Genomic DNA, 19456 nt, shown 5'->3' with positions numbered 1-19456 from the left:
TTTTCTGCTCTTAGTGGTTCTGACACTTTTACATACAGATCTTGGGTATAAATAGGGACATTTTTACTCTGAGCCCCAGCACAAGTCAGTGTTCTTGTTCTGTGTCAAAAAGAGCATATAGAGTCTCAGCTCAGTGAAATGGATCGTTTACAGTATTCCTTCCACATGGAACTTAGGTGCAAGGTAGGAACTGTAGGCTTATAATACAGACTTCATAGAAACAAAGATGTGATTAAATACATCTCTTCATTTTAAAGAAGTAGTTCTGTACTGAGCTTTGAAATGAACTCTTGGCTTTATTTTGTCTATTCACTTAGATTTCATAGAGAGTGGGAATGGACGAAGAGGTTCTCTAGTTCATACTGCCATTCAGGGTAGGAATCAACCTGGAGAGGTTACCCAGCCTCTGCTCAGATGATTTTAATGAAGAGAATGCTCCTCCCACTGAATTTTTTTGTAGTTTTGACTATTAGAAAGTTCTTTCTTTAACTGAACCAAAACCTGGTTCCCACAACTTCTACCCATTGGTCCCATGTCCTTCCTTCTGGTGAAATAGAGTGAGTCTGATACACCTTTATGAGACAGGCTTTAATACGTTAGTTGAAAAAGTGAGCTCCAAGACTTCCCTTCTCTAGATTAAACTCAAAGTTCTCCCAACCCTCTTTCATATGAAAAAGCCCCCAGAGCCTCACCACCTCAGTGCACCCTAAGAACATGGGCCCAGAAGTGAACGTAGTATTTCAGATACAGCCTGAGCACATGCCCTCCAAACAAGGCCCCACTAATGAACACAGTCTCAGGTGGCCTTAGCTTTAACAGCCACATCACACTCGCATTCTATAATCCAGCAAAATTACTGGATTTTGTGATGTTGCAGTTAATCCAGATTCTGTCATTCTTCATAAGCATTCTGTCTGCCAGCGTGTGACATCCATCACAGTTTTATGAGCATGAACAGGCCTTCTGAAAATTTATCCATAAGGTGACTAATAACCTTGAGCGGCAGGATGGAGCCTTTAGGCAGACCCAGCAGTCACAGTGACAGAAGCCATGTGGCCAGCACTTTGCCAGCCTCCTCTGTAGGGTTCTCAGCCCAATGGCTTGTCATTCAGCTCATGTGGAGTGTTACCTTGCCATGAGGTCAGGAAGAAGAATTTTAATGGACACCTCAAAGAAATCATGAAGACACTTCAGCAGCTGTCTCTGATCTGCTTACTTCAAGAAAAGAAATGAGTTTGGCACCGGGCACTGGTTCTCAGAGTTCATTCTTTTATTTTCTCTTGGGAGGAGAAGGTGGTGAGCTCCAGCTTCCCTCCATGTCTACAGCTTTGAGATCTTGTGGCCTCTTAGAAATGTGACCAGTTGCTGTCTCAGTGTCCACAAGTGAGTGAGTGGGCAGGGGAGCAGGGTAGAAACAAGTGTTGGCCTTATTTTCTTTCTACATGAATAAAGAAGTGATGTTTTGAAGGGCACACAACTGTGATTCCACAAGGTGCCAAGCTGCTCTCCAGTAGCCTGTTGATTACAGAATTGTGTCCATCCAGCAGAGTTTATCACCTTGAACATACCTTGCCTTTTTTCAGCTAATAGCTGTCAGGCTACTTTGTTTTTATTAGATTTTAATCTGGGCTAGAGTTGCATACAGAATTTCACTAATAGTTAAGTTTGTCCACCTCTCCACATTAAAGTTGATTTCTTGGGTGTTTTTAAGCAGCAAATTATCATAATAAAGATGCTATTTTTAAAAATAACTATTTGACCAGAACACTCAGCTGTATATGTTTGTTCTCAGGTATTCTCAAAGATGGCTCCCTAACGGTACTTGACAAAGGAATAGAATGCAGCAAGTGAAGGCCTGCCTCTTCCTCCCCTCACCCACCCTCCCTGCTCCCATGGGAGCTGACCCCCGGCCCCTTTCAGGAACTTCACTCCTACAATCATCTCTGTCCTGTGTCGTCACTCTCCCCACCTCTGCTCCATCATTTCCTACCTTTATGTCACCTGTGTTAAGAAGAAAAAGCTGCTTAACCCTTGAGTTGCTCCCCTTTACAACAGAAATGAAGAGCAGTCTATACTCATTCTCTCCACCTCCTCTCGTCCCATCTGCTCCCTTTTTTAAATAAAAAAAGATGTATGTGAAAACACAAGAATGAGAAACTAAATACAACATATTCCCCCATCCAGAGATGACCACTTGATACTTTATTGTATATCTTTCAGATAGTTTTCTATGGACACATACATATCTAGATGATTTTTTGTTTTGCTTTTTGCCCAAATGAGGTCACACTGTACATGCTTTTTATAACCTACATTTTTCAGTTAATGGTCTCCAGCTGTCCATGTCAGTAAGTTTTCATCTGATTTAATACCTAGGGCCTTGGGATTTCCCTAGTGTCCCCAAAGTCCTTTTACTAGTGTGTCCTGCCAGGATCTAGTTGAAGCTCTTGCATTCCTGGTGTCTGGTTTCTGGTTGTCAAGTTCTTAAGAATCTTTTAATCCTCCATGACACCAGCATTGTCAGGCAGGTTGGCCTGCAGGATGTGCACCCTCTAGCTCTGTGTGGCTGCTTCCACGGAGTTGCATTGACCATGCTCTCCATCTCCAGTATTTCTTGGATCTGGAATGCATATCCAAAGGTTTGATAGATACACCCACATCTTTTGGTTATAATACATTTAAGTGATAGTGTGTTCTTTATATGAACTCACACCAGAAGACATTTTATATCTTTTTGACCCACTGTCACTGATGCTAAAATTGACCTCTGGGTTCGGATGATGCCAGTCCAGTCCTCTGTCACACAGTCGTGTTTTTCTCATGAGTAGAAAGTCATCCACGTGGGCTTACTTTGGCAGGGGGCCCATCCACCACATAATCTCGTGCAGTTAACCCCAGGTGATAATCCTTGCCATGAGCAGGAATTTCACAAGGGCTTAGTTCAGCCATCCCACTGACATCATTCGCTGTCACTCTGCTCTCAGGGAGAGCTTCCCAGATCAGCTATGGCTGAAAGGCAGACTCCACGTGTTGTTCCTTCCCTTCAGCAACCAGTGCTCAGAGTAGGGTGTGGGTTCAATCCCTACCTCAAATGGTATCACAAGAAGGTTTATAGTTCTGACTTTCTCTTTCTTTGAGTATTTCCAGTCATTCTTTTGGAGACTTAAATTGCTGTAACTGTGGCCGGGGAAGCTCCTTAAAGCTGATTCCTTCCAGTCCTTTCTACTGACTTCATTAAGTTTTTAACTTTTTATTTTGAAATAATTTCAGACTGACAGAAAAGTTGCAAAAATAGTCCAAAGGGTTCTTGTGTACCTTTCCTCACCCCAGTTCCCCAAAGGTTAACATTCTTACTACACGTGCTTGAGACTTCTCTGCATACATACAGCTATATATGCATGCATGCACATTTGCCTATATAGATGCATGTGTTCCTGTATACACACATTTATGCTGGCATATAGTCACTAATGTCCCCCCATTGATTGTTTTCCCCCCAGATTTCTTTTTAACAAATTTTTTATTTATTTATTTATTTATTTATTTATGGCTGCATTGGGTCTTCGTTGCTGTGCGTGGCCTTTCCCTAGTTGCAGTGAGTAGAGGCTACTCTTCATTGCAGTGCACAGGCTTCTCACTGCGGTGACTTCTCTTGTTGCAGAGCACGGGCTCTAGGCGTGCAGGCTCGGTAGTTGTGGCACATGGGCTCAGTAGTTGTGGCTTGTGGCTCTAGAGCACAGGCTCAGTAGTTGTAGCGCATGGGCTTAGTGACTTCACAGCATGTGGGATCTTCCCGGACCAGGGCTCAAACCTGTGTGCCCTGCATTGGCAAGCAGATTCTTAACCACTGCGCCACCAGGGAAGTCCCCCAGACTTTTTGAGTGTCTGTAAACTCGTGTATAATGAGGTATATGCATGTACTTTACAGACAAAGACACAAGTATACATAGACATATACATAAATAAATACTTTATTAAATGTGGATATGTTAGTAGTGTTTATAATAGGCAGCATTCGTGTGGGTAAATGTGTCCACATGACTTCAGAGAAACCTAAGAATCTGTGTGTTTGTGTTTGTGTGTGTGTTTAATGATTGACAGTACCATGGGGAGAAATAAATTTTAAAATGTAGTGGAAATTTGAATGCACTGCTCTCAGAAATCAACAGGTCAAGCAGGTGAAAAATTAGCAGAGATCTAGAAGACTGGAATACCACAGTTATTAAACTTGGACTCATAAAGAATATTATACCCAATAGGCAAATTCCTTTTGATCACACATAGACTTTAAAAGAAATTGACTATATACCAGGCCACAGAGGATGCCTCAATAAATTCCAAAGTTAAAAATACACAACTTTTTCTGTGATAGTGCAATAAATTTCAAAATAAATTTGAAAAGATCTCACACATCTGGGAACTAAAAATACTCTAAAAGCAATCTAGGTGAAAGAGGAAATCATAAGAAAAATTATGAAATTCCTAAAGGTGCATGACCTCAGAAAAACACTGCATGCCAAATTTGACCCCGCTAAGGCTTAAATACATTTATGAAAAACAGGACAGTTTTTTTTTTTAATGAGTTCAATGTTCAAGTCAGGAGATTGACAAAAGAGCAACAGAGCAAGCCTAAAGATAGAAAAGGAGTAGTAATAAAGATAAGGACAGGGACAAGAAACTAGAAAATAAAAATGAGAGAAAAAAATTAAAACTGAAAGATTAATAAGCTAGATAAACCTCTGGAAATACGATCAAGAAATAGTATGCAAGTGACAGACAAAGTGGAAAAGGGAAATTATTATAGACATAAAAGAATATACAGTATTCTAATGTGATCATCTACAAGAAGTAGACAAATTTCTATAGATATATAAAGCACTGAAATTGTCTCAAGGAATGATGGTACTATGCACATCATACATACAAACTTATTTATTCTTCTCAACAGTTCCATGAGGTCAGCATCATCTCCATCTTAAAGTTGGGGAAATGGAGGCAGGAAGAAAACATAAGCTCCCTTAGCCAGAGAGCATGCAAAAATGAGGTCTGAGGCCAGAGGAGCGGGTGTGCTCTGGGTGGCCTCCAGAAAACTTGAATGGATCAGTGGCTGTCAGAGAAAGTGAAATGGTAATCAAAGGGTACCTTCCCACCCCCAAATACTCTCCAGAAAAAATTAATCTTACAGATCACTTTTCACTAATTTTCAAGAAACAAACTAACTTAGCCAAGATTTTCAAAGCCACCCAACTTAGTTTAGGAGGCTAGATTAATCTTGATTCCAAAATTGAATAAGACAGATCAAGATTATGCCCTTTTCATAGATGCTAACTGAATCCAAGATTGTATCGTTTATTCACAAATGCAAGGGTGCTTATTGAAACTGTTTCAATAAATAACATATTTTTGTTTTGGTTTTAGACTCTCAGAAAACTAAATAGAAAAGAGCTTCCTTTGGGAGTAGCAGGGCTTATTCTGGGAAGAGCAGGAGGCAGCATATGTCAAATGCATGAGGGTGAGCTAGCAGAGAAGTGCAGGGTGTGACAGCCGTGAGGGGCCACCTTGGACCCATCAGACCAGGAAAGACTAAGGCGGTGTGGCAGTGGCAGTGAGAGGACTTGGGGCTTGTGTGTGCTGTGGGCCTGTGGAACGAGGCTGAGCCCTGCTGAGCATAGGCAGACAGCCTGGCCAAGGCTCTTCCCAAACCCAATGGTCTAGAAACAGCCCAGCAGCCTAGCTGGAGGCAGAAAGCCCCACTCCCCATGGACACACTGCCGCCTCTGCACAAAATCAAAATGCATCCTTCTATAGGACTATGTCGGGACTCCTCAGCTGGGCCAGGATGCTTCCCAGGGGTCCCCACTTCCAGGACCCCTCCTGTCCCCTCTTCCCCTCATGCAACTCCTTCATTTTCAACAAATGCCTGCTGAGAGGCTCCCGTGTCCCATTAATAAGACACAAATATTTAATCCAGCTGAGTTGACAACTAAGGACAAGAAGTTGCCTGGGTAAAGGAGGCTCCAATCCTTTTGGGTCCATCTCCAACAGATAGCTCAGCAGTGGCTGTGATGGCCTAGAGGGGCTCCTGGCTTCCACTCTTGTCCAGCCACAGCCCGGCCTTTACCCCACACTGGAGTGAGCCTGCTACAGTGCAGCTGTAACCACACGTCACTGCCTCTGTGGCAGCCTCCGTGGGTCCCACTTGACCAGATGGGTGTTAAACCTGAGCTCCACTGCCACGTTGCTCACACACACTCTTACATGATCAAGGTTGCCAGCGTCACATCTGGGATATTTGGATGTCCTAAAACCACCTTCTGTGCTTTTTCTGCTGATAAATTCTAAACAATTGAAGGTCAGTAAACCATTTTGATGCCATGATGCAGATTCCTGGGCCCCACACAGACCCTCTGAGTCCAAGATCTTGGACATCTGTGTTGTAAGTGAGCTCCCAGGGAAGGCCCATAACACATCCACTCTGCCCGGTTGTGGGCCCTTCGGTGGGCAGCAGCTTGATCCTGACCTGCCTGCCTCCCACCCCGCGCCCAGGGCAGTTAATGGGAAGCATGCAGGGTTTGGGCCCCCGCCCTGTCGTGCCACCTGCATAAATTGCCTCCCTTCTCCATGCCTCTCTTGCGGAATGGTGTCTGAGTTTCCTGTTACCACTATTGCAAATTACCACAAACAGTGGCTCAAAACAGTGCAAGTGTGTTTTCTTACGGTTCTGTAGGTCAGAAATCTCACATGGGTCTCACTGAGCTTAAAGCAGGTGTCGGCAAGACCAGTTCCTCCTACAGGTTCTAGGGGAGAATTCGTTTCCTTGCCTTTTCCAGCCTCTAGAGGCCACCCACATTCCTCGGCTCTTGCTCCATCTTCAAAACCAGCAGAGTAGCATCTCTCTGACCCTGCTTCCATACTCACATCTTTCTCTGACTCTTCTTCTGTCTCCCTCTTCTGCCTTTAAGCACCCATTGATTATATGGGGCTCACCCTGATAATCCAAGGTAACGTCCCCATCTCAAAGTCCTAACTAAGTCACACCTGCAAAGTTCCTTTTACCGTGTAAGGTCACACATTCACTGGTTCTGGGGATTAGGACTTGGGCATCTGTGGAGGCCATTATTCTGCCCACCACAAATGGGAGGGATCACCCTGTACCCTTTTTATCAACCTTTCTTGAAGTGTGACCCATATTCTGCCTGCATCAGCATCACCTGGGGCTCTTGTTACAAGCACAGACTGTGGGGCCACCTAGACCCCCAAACCTGAGTCTTGATGGGGGTCTTGGGGCGCTGCCTCTCCTCAAGTGCTCCAGGTGATTCCTAAGCACAGTGACATTTGACAGCTTGGATAAGTGAGATCTCAAGTTGTGGCAGGTGCCAAGAGCACTTAGGACGGAAGGGGAAGTTTATGCCATCAGTCCCCTGACAAGAACCTGGTGGGCCCATCATGTCACATACTTTCCCCTAAGCTTGGGAGCTGAGGACCCTCGGGAGGTGTTTTCCAGGCCTGCAGATTTAGGCTCTGCTGGACACTGCCCCCAGGACCCAATAATGCCTCCTCTGAACCTCAGTCTCTCCTTTGGGCCACTTTGGGCTCCTCGTGCCACTGAACCAGTAGGAGTCGGCAGGGGTGGCCACCCCCAGCTATGCCACCTAGCTGGCAGAAGTGCTGCCTGCAGGCAAGGGGACTCTGGAGGGGGTGGGAAAGGGGGTGACCTGAGGGAATCTTGAGTGTCCCACAGGGGGCCTGTGGCAGGCAAGTTTTGGACTCCGAGACTCAATCTCACCTGCTTGCATTCAGCACAGGTGGGTGGATGGCACTGTGCATGTGCTGGGGTGGCCAGCCTCAAGTTCATGCTTTTCTGCCTCAGGAATTTTGCTTGAGATGTGGATGTACACTCAGCTTTCATGCAGGAGCAACCTGGAAGTAGAGGGGACATGGATAAATTCTCTGCCCAGCAGGAGAATGCTGAGACACTTCCTGTACAGTTCCTTAAAGGGTCTAGGCCTTTATCAGCCATGACAGCAACCATCTGACCAATGCACCCTTTATGGGCTGTCCACCTTTCCCTATCTCACCCTCCCTCTTTTCCCTAGCTCCCTGGGATCCTCTCCTACATGAACCACCTGCCCCTCATCTCAGGCCCCACTTCCAGGGACCACCCCCCCCCCATCTGTAATGCCAGCCTTTGTCCTCAGCCAGCCAAGTCTGGAGCTTTGTGATGGGGAACCAGACTCACACTCACCTCCCACACACATGCACCACACATGCCACACACACTCACATATTACAAGCACACGCATACATGCACACTCACTCTCTCGCTCCTGCCTGATCCCTGCCCAGACTCAGTGGATGGTCAGGGCCCTGGGCTATACACAGTCATTAACTGTGACTGTCTTAGTCCACCCAGGCTGCTGTACAAAGTACCACAGACCAGGGGGCTTATAAATAACAGAAATTTCTCTCTGGCAGTTCTGCAGGCTGGAAGTCTGAGATCAGAGTACCAGCATGGTCAGGTTCTGGTGAGAGCCCTATTTCAGGTTGCAGATGGCCACTGTGTTCTCACCTGGCAGAGGGATGAGAAGGGAGCTCTGTGGGGTCCCTTTTATAAGGGTGATAATCCCATTCATGAGGGCTCCACCTTCATGACCTGCTCACCTCCCAAAGGTCCCACCTCCAAATACTGTCACCTTGGGGCTTAGGATTTCAACATATGAATTGTGTTTTAATTGAGGTATAGTTGATTTACAATACTATATTAGTTTCAGGTATACAACATAGTGATTCCAAATTTTTATAGATTATACTTCATTTAAAGTTATTATAAAGCATTGGTTATATTCCCTGTGCTGTACGGTATATCCTTGCAGTTCATTTATATTATACATAGATTTTTTAATTGAAGTATAGTTGATGTACAATATTATATAAGTTGCAGGTGTACAATATAGAGATTCACAATCAACATATGAATTTGAGTGGGACACGTTCAGTCCATAACGGTTACCTCCCACCAGTGGCTGGCCATGTGATGACTTTCCCCTGGAGATTTGCCCTCATAGTAAGTTTGCAGAGTTTTCACCAGAGCCAGCTCAGCTCAAGGAGCTGCTGGGAGGTGATGACTGCAGCACATGCTGTGCCCGCAACACAGATCTGACCTCCGGGGCAGCGAGAGAGGATGAGTTTTCACCAGATCCAAGAATGGATGAGTTGTGGGTTTCACTAATAAAATGCACTGGCCAGAGGCCAAAATTGTCCTCACTGTTCTCTGATTATTTGTGCCAGTGCTTGGCAGCCCGCTTGGTGTCAGGCTTGTTCCTGAGTCACCTGCTCCAGCTGGGCCAAGAGTTGGGGCAGACATGTTGCAGGGGCCCTCACAGGCTCTGGCCACTGTCTGAGTGTCTACAGCAGCTGGGAGCACAGGATCTCCTTCCTTCATCTACGAGGGCCTACCTCAGACTGTACCCACAGGTCCAGCTGCCTCCAGGTGTCCCCTAATAGCTCCCTGGCCCCACAGTCTCAGCAAATCCCCCATCCACCCTGGCCAGACCCCAGCTGCCTCTGATTTCTCATACTTTCTCCTCATCTTCCCATCACCCAGTCCCCTAGCCCCCTGCCCCTGCCCAGGGTCTGTGCTTCTCAGATGTCCCCTTCCTGCCTCCCTCCCTCATGTGCACTTCAGTGCATCAGCTCCAGCGGTGGCCTCCTCAGTGGACAAGGACCCCAGCCCCGCCATCCCAGTGTTAGGCTGGTGGGACAAATTCAGGTGGTCCCAGAGCCATATGTGGGTGGGAGGTGCCATCTGGACCATGGGCAACCAAGGCAGTGACTGGGGGTGCTGGGAAAGGTCTCATGGGTGTCATGACCAGTACATCTTCAGCTGGAGGGGCTGCTGACAGATTTGAGGTGGAGCCCGCCCCTGGGCCACAAGCAAAGAACAGAGTCCCAGCTCTTTACCCCTAGGAGGCCCCAACCTGGCCCTGGTCCCTTCCACCTGGGCTTCTATACTCTCCCGCACCCTCTCCTCCTCTCCAGACACAACTGCCTCCTGTCCTTCTCACAAAAGAGGATTGCAAGCTGACCACAGGGTCTTTGCTCCTGCTATCCTCTCTGCCAAGGACAATGTTCCCACAGACCTTGTAGGGCTGACTCCTCCTTCAGGTCTCAGCCCAAACCCCATGTGTCCAGAGAGACCTTACCTGAGCCCTTCCATCTAAAGTAGCCCCAGACACACTCAAAGACCTCACCCTGTGTTGGTGACTTCATGGCACTTAGGATTCTCTGAAATGATCATTTTTATTATTCTTTTGTTTGTATGGTTAGTTTTCAGTCTCCTCTCTCTAAACTGTGGGCTCTGAGGTGGCAAGAACCTCATGTTCTGCTCGCTGTGGTATCCTAGTGTCCAGCATGGTGCAGAGCACACAAAGGCCCTCAGGAAATATCCACCAGAGGTGTGTCCCAGGGTGGGGCTGGGGCAGAGTAGACGGAGATGATAGCTCTCGGGATTGCTCACCCTCTGTCCCAACACCGGACACTCTGGGGACTAGTCCCTGGGCATATTCTGGAGTGAGAAGGTAGGCTGGGGCAGTACAGGCCAAAGGGACTTGATGGATGGAGGTAGGCTGGGGAGGGGCCTTGGAAAATGTGGTGCCTGCATGGGGCCAGACCTCTCCCAGGGTCTAGCCACGACACCTGCAGCCAGTGTCCCCCAAGCTGGGGACAGCTCAGAGCAGAACTCCCTGCTGGCCTCGAGGCTCGGCTGAAGGAGCTGCTGGGAGGTGGTGACTGCAGCACATGCTGTACTCTCAACACATACCTGACCTCCAGGGCAGCAAGACAGGATTCAGGAGACCTCAGGAGACACGGCCTTCTTCCTTGTCCGAGGCATAGCCCTGCCTCACTCAGACAGTTGGGACATGTGCTGTGGCCACAAGTCCACAGGTTTCAGTTCCTCCACCAAGCACTGCCCCGACTCCAAGCAGCCCCAACCCTGCACCCAGCGTGACAACCGTGCCTCAGTGGTCCCCAAGCCTTTGCTCACAGAGAGGGATGGGGTGGGATAGGGAGAGACTGGCCCTCCTCCTCTGAGCTACAGTCTGTGAGGGGCCCTGAAATGCTGCTTGGGCCTCAGCGTGTCACGGGTGAGTGGGCCAGCTCTAATGAGTCCTCTCATGCAGCCCTCTCTCCCTAGAACCCCAGCATGTCTCTGAGGCCTGACCTGAGGGTTTGGGGCGTGGGGTGAGAATCAGAGAAGACCCACTGGCCTCAGTACTGGCCTTAGCGCCTAAGCCCCAAGGCGAATCTATGTGCTGAGAACCTCCCCCAACCTGCCTCTGTTTCTTTTTCCCCTTCACCACAGCCTGGTCGTTGGCACTGGTTTCAGGCATGACCCTCACTGGGACCAGCCTCTGGCTCTAGCCTTGCCACCAGGCCCTGCTGCCTCCCTGCCCAGCCCAACCAACCCACCCACCCTAATACATCTATGAGCCCCAGGCAGATGCCTGCTGTCTCCAGGCCTCAGTTTTGCCAACTGTGCAAGATACCAGCTGGACTCTGTTGTTTTCATTTGTCCAGTCTTCTGGAAACAGCCCTTGGGGCATGCTAGAGCAGAGCCCTTCTCCATCATCAGGCTTAGCACAAGGGCTACTTCACCCTCAGCTCCAGGGAAGCAACACCCAGGCCTGTAACCTTCATTCTTCAGGTCTTTGGAAATAGCCAGAGCTGGCCTCCTCAGAGCCCGTGCAGCAGCTCTGGGCTCTCTTGGGAATATCAGGCACGTGCTCTTTCTGAGGGTGTCAACCCAGGGCTGCTAGGGGCCATTCTGCCATAGAAGCTCTGGGAGATGGGAGAGGTGGATTCCTATTCATAATGTTTAAGCATCTGCCTCTAACTATTCCTGAAAGCAGAATACCTGGACTTTTAATGCTTCATGAGCCAATAAATTATTTTTGCTAAAGCTAGTTGGGTTGGGTAACTTGCCACATCTCCTCAGGCAGGTCCTGACTAAAGCAGAAGACAGATACCCTGACCTCTACACTGGGACAAACCAGGACACTTTTAATATCCAGGTGGAGCCAGCTGAGAAAGGTCACCGGATCTTGTTCAGGCACCCTCCTCCATTCTAAAAGTGAAATAGCACACAGGTTATCCTCTTAGTTATCCTCTTAGTGTCTTCACAGTGGTGACCCACCCTCCCAGTGGGCCAGCTCCCGGGACCACCTCCCCTACAGAAGCCGCTTGGGGGTTGATGAGCACTCTTCCCCACCCTTTGATGCCCACCCTGTGCCCACCAGACACAGAGGCACAGACAAATCACAGGTCAGTAGCCATCTCAGGAGGAGAGTCCAGAGGGGTGGCCAGAGCCTAGCCTTGAAGAAAAGAGGTGAACCAGATTTTAGGGTGCCAGGGGGTTTCCAGGTGAGGGAGTCGGTGAGGGGCAGTTCAGGTGCAGAGTCCAGCAGGAGCCATGCTGGGGCGGAGGGTATTGTCATCTGATGTTTGTAGTGGGTCCCCCTCCACGGGGGTGGGAGGCGAGTCACAGCTGAGGGTTCTGAATGCAAGTCTGGACGTGTGGCCTTGACCCTGAGGCCTGCAGCAGAGGAGAGGCCTGGTGAGCAGGGACATCTCGGGTATGGGAGGCCTCAGGAGGGAGTGGAAATGGGACCGCCCTGCAGGGGGTCCCGCAGCCCCTCCCCTCGCCCTGCCCGCCCTGCCCTTCCCCATGCTGCCGCGAGGGGGGGCCGCGCCGCGCTGCTACAGGGCCAGCCTCCAGCGCACGGCGGGCTGCGCCCAGGAGCCGTGCGGGCGGCAGGCAGCGGGCAGCGGCCCGGGTCCGCAGCGCCGCGGCTGGCAGCGGGCGCGGCGGGCGCTGCCCATGGGTCGGGCTCCGGGGTTGGGCGCACCGGGAGCCGGTGAGTTGGGGCACGGCCGGGCGGGACACGGGCGCTGCGGACAGGGGCGCTGGGAGGGGCTGTGGCGGCGGCGGGGCGCGAGTGCCTGGTAGGTCGCGACGCGGAGGTGTGGGGCTGCGAACCTGGCGCGACGGCGGGTGTCCGGGCCGCTGCGCGGGGACGCGCAGGGTTGACCCGGGGCACAGGCGCACGCGCGGGTGACAGTGAGCGTGGCCGGCCGGCCGGCCGTGGAGCCACGGCGCGCGGAAGTGTGCAGCCCTCGCGGCAGGGGTGGTGGAAGGTGGGAGGGGCTGCGAGGCGCGCGGGAGTGTGCCCCGAGGGGCGCGGGTGCGTGGGCAGGGGTGGCGACCGGGAGGGGACCGGCGGAGGGCACACCCCCAGCCGCCGTTGCGAGAGACCGGCTGTGCCGCGCGCGCCCCGCCACTTGACTCGGCACGAGCAGCAAGCTTCCTCAGTTGTTCGGGTGGCGGGAAAAGCCAGCGTGGACCCAAGGCCTCCCCAACACTAGACCTCAGCTTCCCGAGCTGCGAAATGGGAACAGTAAGGCTGACCTGCCGAGTGGCTGCGATGAAGGGAAGGGGCCTTGTCTGTGGGAGAAGAGGGTGGTGTTGTCTCTGAAACTGGGATCGGATTGAGGAAAGGATCAATGCTGCCGCCAGAGAGCCTGCAGGGACAATGGGGTCAGCTCCGGGTTCTGGGTGTGTCCCTCACTCAGTGACGGCAAGCAGGGCCAGGGAACCCGTAGTCCACTCCCCTCTGTGTTCAGGTGGGGAATGGGAGGCCGGGAGAGGAAGAGGCAAGGGGAGGCTCCCGACCCTGCCCCAGGCTCAGCGTGGGGAGCAATGTTGAAAAGACAGACAAGCCAGCTTGGGGTGGTGGAGGGGCTCACCCCTGCTCCCCCGTCCCTGCCTCCTGGGCCCCTGAGGCAGGTGTTCTCCTGAGCCTCAGGAGTCAGAGAAGTGTCCTGGGAAGATTTTCCTGCAGGGCAGGTGCTGTGTCCCCATCTTAGAGTTGAAGTAACCAAGGCTTAGAGAGGTGATAGGACTTATTCAAGGTCTCAGGACCATGAAGTGGCAAAGGTGGGGTTTCAACGGTGGTAGGACTGGTTCTAAAAGCCATACTCCAGCCACTGAGTCAGGGGAGTGGCTGGGGTTGTTGGCTCACCCGCCTAGAGCATCCATTGAGCTCCTACTGTATGGTATCTGCTCCTGGCCCCAGTGAGTACTTACAAGCAGGTGTGGGAGAAGGAAGCTGAACAAGTAATCAAAGGAAAAACCAAGGTCATGGCAGAAGATAAGTGGTAGGAAGAAAATAAAACCGGGTAATTAAGATAGAGACTGGGGGAGGGGGGAGGGGAGCCTTATCCTGGTCAGGGAGTGTGTCTCTGAGCAGTGACCACTGGCTGTGATGTGAACTCCCACAAAAAGATCTGAGGGTGCCCCTGAAGCAGGCACAGGTGGTGGGTGGAAGGAGCTGGAACAGAGCCAGTTATGTGAACTGTGGAGTTTGAATTTTCCTCTGGGTGCAGTGGGCAGACCCTGGAGGGTTTAGAGTTGTGAATATTGAAAGGACGTCCTTGAGGTGGGTGGAGAGGACTGCAAGGGGCAGGAGAGGGAGCAGGAGTTTTCAAGGATGAGCCAACTGGCTGCTGGATGTGGAGTCTGCCATCCTGGCAAGGCGAGGGGCATGAGAAGGGCAGGGTCTTCAGCAGGTGGTGGAGTTGTTCTCTGTGGTGGACAAGAGAGCCTGGTTCGGTCTCAAGCACTGCCCCACTTCCTGCATCCTTCTGGGCACCGATCTCAGATCTCCCTGTGCTGGGCAGGGGAAGGAGTGCCTGCCTGCCCCGAATTTGTAGAGAAGAGATGCTGGCTGTTTGGGCTGGGTGTTCAGGTTGGTCTCTGCATTCTTTGACATGTTCCCATAAGTCTTTGAATATTATTCCAGCTCTTACTTGTACTTTGACCCAGGCCTAGAGTCAGCCATTTCTCAAGAAGCCTTGGTGTCTTTCAGTGGGGGTTGGGAGTGGGGTTAGAAACCAGTATCTGGGCATTAGATGTGCTCATTGCTACCTTGGCGTCATTGGCTCTAGGCCTTCTTCTCAGTGGACTGAGCCAAGAGCTCTTTTTTTAAAACTAAAAGTTAATGTTTCCATCTCCTTTCTCCCACAGTAAGAACCTGGTTCCCACAGAATATAAATATATGTAATAATTTGCTTAATCCTAGAATACACCCAGAATAGTTTCAGAATCACTACATCCAAACCACTACCAATCAAAACCTACCAGGTCAAGTTCAGGATTTATTTGGCTGTAAAGTCATCACTACGTGAGTATGTTCTCAATTTGATATACCATTAGTTTCATCTGTTTGTATTTGCACACAGTTTGGGTTTTTTTCCCTTTAGTCTTTATGATATACTTTTATTTTTTGAATATGTAAAACATTTGTTTTACATGGTCCAAAGGTCAAAACTAAAAAAAAGAAAAAGAAAAAGCTGTATTTAGAAGTCTCAATCCCATCCCTGTCTCTTTCTATTTGTTCCCATACCATGGGTAATCATTTGAAATCATTTCTTGTTTATTCTTCCTGGGTCTCTTTTGCAAAATAAGCCACTCATGCGTTATTACAAAAGTTAGCATGTACATCTTTTTTGTGCCTTGCTTTTTTCAGTTAAAAATATCTTTTTACCAGTTCACAGAGACTTCCCTCATTCTTTTGTAGAGCCACATAGTACTCCATTCTGAGGCTGTTCCCTACTTATTCAACTGTCTTATGGATGGGCATTTGTTTTTTTTCAGGCCTTTGCTATTAAAAATAGTGGAGTAATGGATAACCTTGCCTATAGGTTCTTGTGTTTGTGGAAGCATATTATTAATTCCAAGAAGGAAGAGTAAATAAATATTTATTTTGTTAACTATTCTCGATTCCCCTCTTCCCAGATTTTGCACTCCTACCAGCAAGGTATCACAGTGTCTATTTCCCCCACAGCCTCCTTGATCTAAGAGCCAGTAAATAGTATTTCAGTGCATTTTAATTTACATTCCTATTATTATGAGTGAAATTAGACAGCTTTTCATTTGTTTATGAGTCATTTGATTATCTTTTTTCTGCGAATTGCCTGTCCATATATTTTGTCCATTTCCTTTTGCATTTGGGGGGGTTCTTTAACTTGGATTTAAAAATTTGTTCAAAATACATATTAGAGATATTTATTTAGTGCTTTATCTTTGTTATATTGCAACTATTTCTCCCAGGCTTTTTTAACTTGTTTATGGTGGGTTTTGCCATTAAAAGCTTTCTATTTTTAGATAGTTGGTTTAATCATCCTTCATTTATTGCATCTAGATTTTGAATTCTAGTTAGAAAGGCTTTTCTCACACTCAGTTGTAATGGAATTCACCTATGTTTTCCAATACTCGTTTCGTTTTGTACTTAGTTTACAGATCCAATTTAATCTTTTTCCAAATGTCTATCCCTCTATCCCAACACGATTTATTTAAAATGCCATCTTTTCTCCAAGTGATCTGAAATACACCTGTATCATATACTAAACATCCAAATGCAGTTGGACCTATTTCTGGACTTTCTAGTCTGTCTCACACCTCTGTCCCTTCATATGCTGGTCTCACACGTAGGAATTACATTGTGTGTGTGTGTGTGAGCAGCAAGGAAGACTGTATCTACAACTATTGCAACAGGGGAAAGAGATTGAACTCAATACCCATTATTGTGTTTTGATATCTGGTAGGGCTAATCCTCCTTCCACTGATTTTAATTTCAGGCATTTCCTAGCTATTCCAACATGTTGCTGGTAGCTCTTGTTAGGATCGTATTAAATTTATGTATAACTTCAGGATAATTGATGTTTTTATGAAGTTGAGTCATCTTATCCAAAAACAAGGAATGTCTTCCTTTGTGTTCAAGACTACTTAACCATTTACTTGTTCAAGACCACTTTCAGGAGCATTTTGAAGTTTTCTTCACATTCTTTGTCAGGTTTATTCATGAATATTTTACCTTGTTTGTTGCTATTATAAAAGGTTTTTTTCCCATTATATCTTGTAACTTGTTATTGTCTATGTGTATGTTATTTTATATCTATCTACCTCATTAACTTTATTTTGTTGTTAGACTCTGTTAGATAGTTCAGATATTCTGTCATTTGAAAATTGAAATAGTTTTACTTCTTTACTGATTTTTATACATCTAGTTGCTTTCTCTTATCTAATTAAATTAGCTAAATACCTCTAATTCAGTATTAAATATTGGATATAATAGGCACCCTCACCTTGCTCCTGACCTTAATAAAAAGACCTCTAATACTTCTTCCATTAAGAAAGATGCTGACCTTAGGGTAAGAATATATATATATATATATATATGTACATATATATATGGAGTATCCATTAATTTCTATTTTACTGGGTGGTTTCTTAAAGTAAGGAATGGGTATCGATTTTTGTTGAAGACATCTGTGGAGACAATTATGATATTTCTCCTTAGCATAATTAATAAGATAAATGATATTAATGGATTTCCTATTATCAGGTCTGGGATGAGAGTGAGGCAAACAATAAGACACAAAATTTATTAATATGAATATTAAGCCATCTTTGCATTCATGAAATAGAAACCACTAGGGCATGATATATTTTGATATGGTTGGATTAGCTATCTATTGCTCTGTGGCTGTGTAATGAATTACCGTAAATGTAGTGGCTTAAAACAACACACATATATTATCTCATAGTTTCTGTAGATTTGAAGTCCAGGTGTGGCTTAGCTGGGTTCCTGCTGGTGTTGGCCAGGGCTGAGTTTTCATCCAGAGGCTTAACTAGGAATGGATTCGCTTTTCCACTCATATGGTTGTTAGCAGACTTCAGTTCTTTGTGGTTGCAGGACTGACAGCTTAAGTGTTTGCTGGTGGTTGGAGTCTGCTCTCAGCTTCTGGAGGCCACCCACAGTTCCTGGGGACCACCTGTGGTTCTTGCCACATGGACTTCCCCAGCATGGCCTCTTTATCAGGCCAGCAAAGAGAGTCTCTAGAGTAAATCTGCTAGACAGAGTCCTGTGCAGGGGAATCAGGAGGTGATATCCCATCACTTTTGCTATATTCTGTTGGCTAGAGGAAAGGTTCCATCCACACCCAAGGTATGAATACCAGGAGATATAGGGATCATGGTCACCCTAGAGTCTGTCTACCACAATGGTGTTGGATTCTGTTTGCTAATATTTCTTTTTGCTCAAGTTTCCCCAGTCATCTCTTGGTTTGATAAAGCTTAGCTTCCAATGGGTTTTTCAGGAAGGGCTCATGAGTACCTGATTTCTTTCATGTTAAATATGTTTTCTATAACCCTGATACTTGAAGGATAGCTTGGCTGGTTATAGGATCCTGACCTACACTTTCTTTCCTTGAGTTTGTTAAAATGCTGCTCTGGATGGTATTTCTTACATGTTGTTGACATGAAGTCTGAAATAAACATGCTTTCCTTCCCTTTGTGAGTGATTTGATCGTTTTTCTTAGAGCTCCAAAGGATTATTTTTTTCTTTACCTTTAACATCTAATCATTTTATCAGGAAAAGTCTTGGAGTTGAGCATTTGAGATGTTTTCTCAAGTATGGGTGGGGGCTTTGACTATGCAGATTCAAGTCTTCTTTCATTTCCAGAAAGTTTTCTTGGATAATAATTTTAAATGTTAAAAATTTTTTTCTTCCAATAATATGTCTGTATGCTGGAACTTTTTTTTTTTTTTTTGCCTGTCTTCTATATCTATCACTTTCTTTATGGTTCTCTTCACTGCTGTTTTGTGCTTGTTTTCAGTCATTTCCTCAATGAGCATTTAAAATTTTTTCAGTCAAATCTATTCTCCCTAAGAGAGCTTCTAATTTAGTGTTCATTTCTGAGTTGATTTTTTCTTTCCTGAGTTTGGGAAACTCTAGTTTCACGTTTACCTATTTTTTGGTCCATATCAAATTTATACTTCAGGTGTTTTTTTCATATCTGAATCTTTTCTTAAGGCAGTTCAAGTTGGGGCATTGTTAAATTGTTTCCCTGTGAACTGATTTGTGGGGAGAATGATTGTCATTCTTAAATGGTTGTCAACCTTAAATTGGTTTGTATGGGTATTGTCTGTTACCTTCTGTTTAGGTTAGCTGGGACTGGTAATAATAAAATGAATGTAGGCAGGAGTTGGGCATATGGATAACATCAGGTTTCTTAGTTCAAGCAAATACCGTATGCTAACACATATATATGGAATCTAAGAAAAAAAATGTCATGAAGAGATTAGTGGTAGGACGGGAATAAAACACAGACCTACTAGAGCATGGACTTGAGGATATGGGGAGGGGAAAGGGTAGGCTGTGACAAAGTGAGAGAGTGGCAGGGACATATACACACTACCAAATGTAAATTAGATAGCTAGTGGGAAGCTGCCCATAGCACAGGGAGATCACCTTTGCTTTGTGACCACCTAGAGGGGTGGGATAGGGAGGGTGGGAGGGAGGGTGACGCAAGAGGGAAGAGATATGGGAACATCTGT

The 19456-nt window shown here is 47.1% G+C and overlaps 2 protein-coding genes across 3 annotated transcripts in view; both read left to right on the top strand.

The window, feature by feature from the left end:
* The window catches only part of MAPK9 (mitogen-activated protein kinase 9), a 62313-nt gene extending 60175 nt beyond the window's left edge, over nucleotides 1-2138 (top strand). Inside the window, exon 12 of the mRNA XM_067032245.1 lies at nucleotides 1793-2138. Within this exon, the coding sequence (XP_066888346.1) occupies nucleotides 1793-1851 (59 nt within the window). The 3' untranslated portion in view covers nucleotides 1852-2138. The remainder of the gene's footprint in view (nucleotides 1-1792) is intronic.
* A 10664-nt stretch (nucleotides 2139-12802) lies between these two features.
* Nucleotides 12803-19456, top strand: part of RASGEF1C (RasGEF domain family member 1C) — a 97709-nt gene continuing 91055 nt past the window's right edge. The window contains exon 1 of one of the 2 annotated variants that reach the window (XM_059060539.2): nucleotides 12803-12914. The gene's annotated coding sequence lies outside the window, so the exon portion shown is untranslated. Of the gene's footprint in view, nucleotides 12915-15188; nucleotides 15244-19456 lie in introns of those variants that run through there. The other variant, XM_067032242.1, reaches the window with a different exon arrangement.

The sequence above is a fragment of the Kogia breviceps genome, chromosome 4 (assembly GCF_026419965.1).
Source record: "Kogia breviceps isolate mKogBre1 chromosome 4, mKogBre1 haplotype 1, whole genome shotgun sequence".
Taxonomy (NCBI): domain Eukaryota; kingdom Metazoa; phylum Chordata; class Mammalia; order Artiodactyla; family Physeteridae; genus Kogia; species Kogia breviceps.
This window is presented reverse-complemented; position numbering and strand designations above follow the sequence as displayed.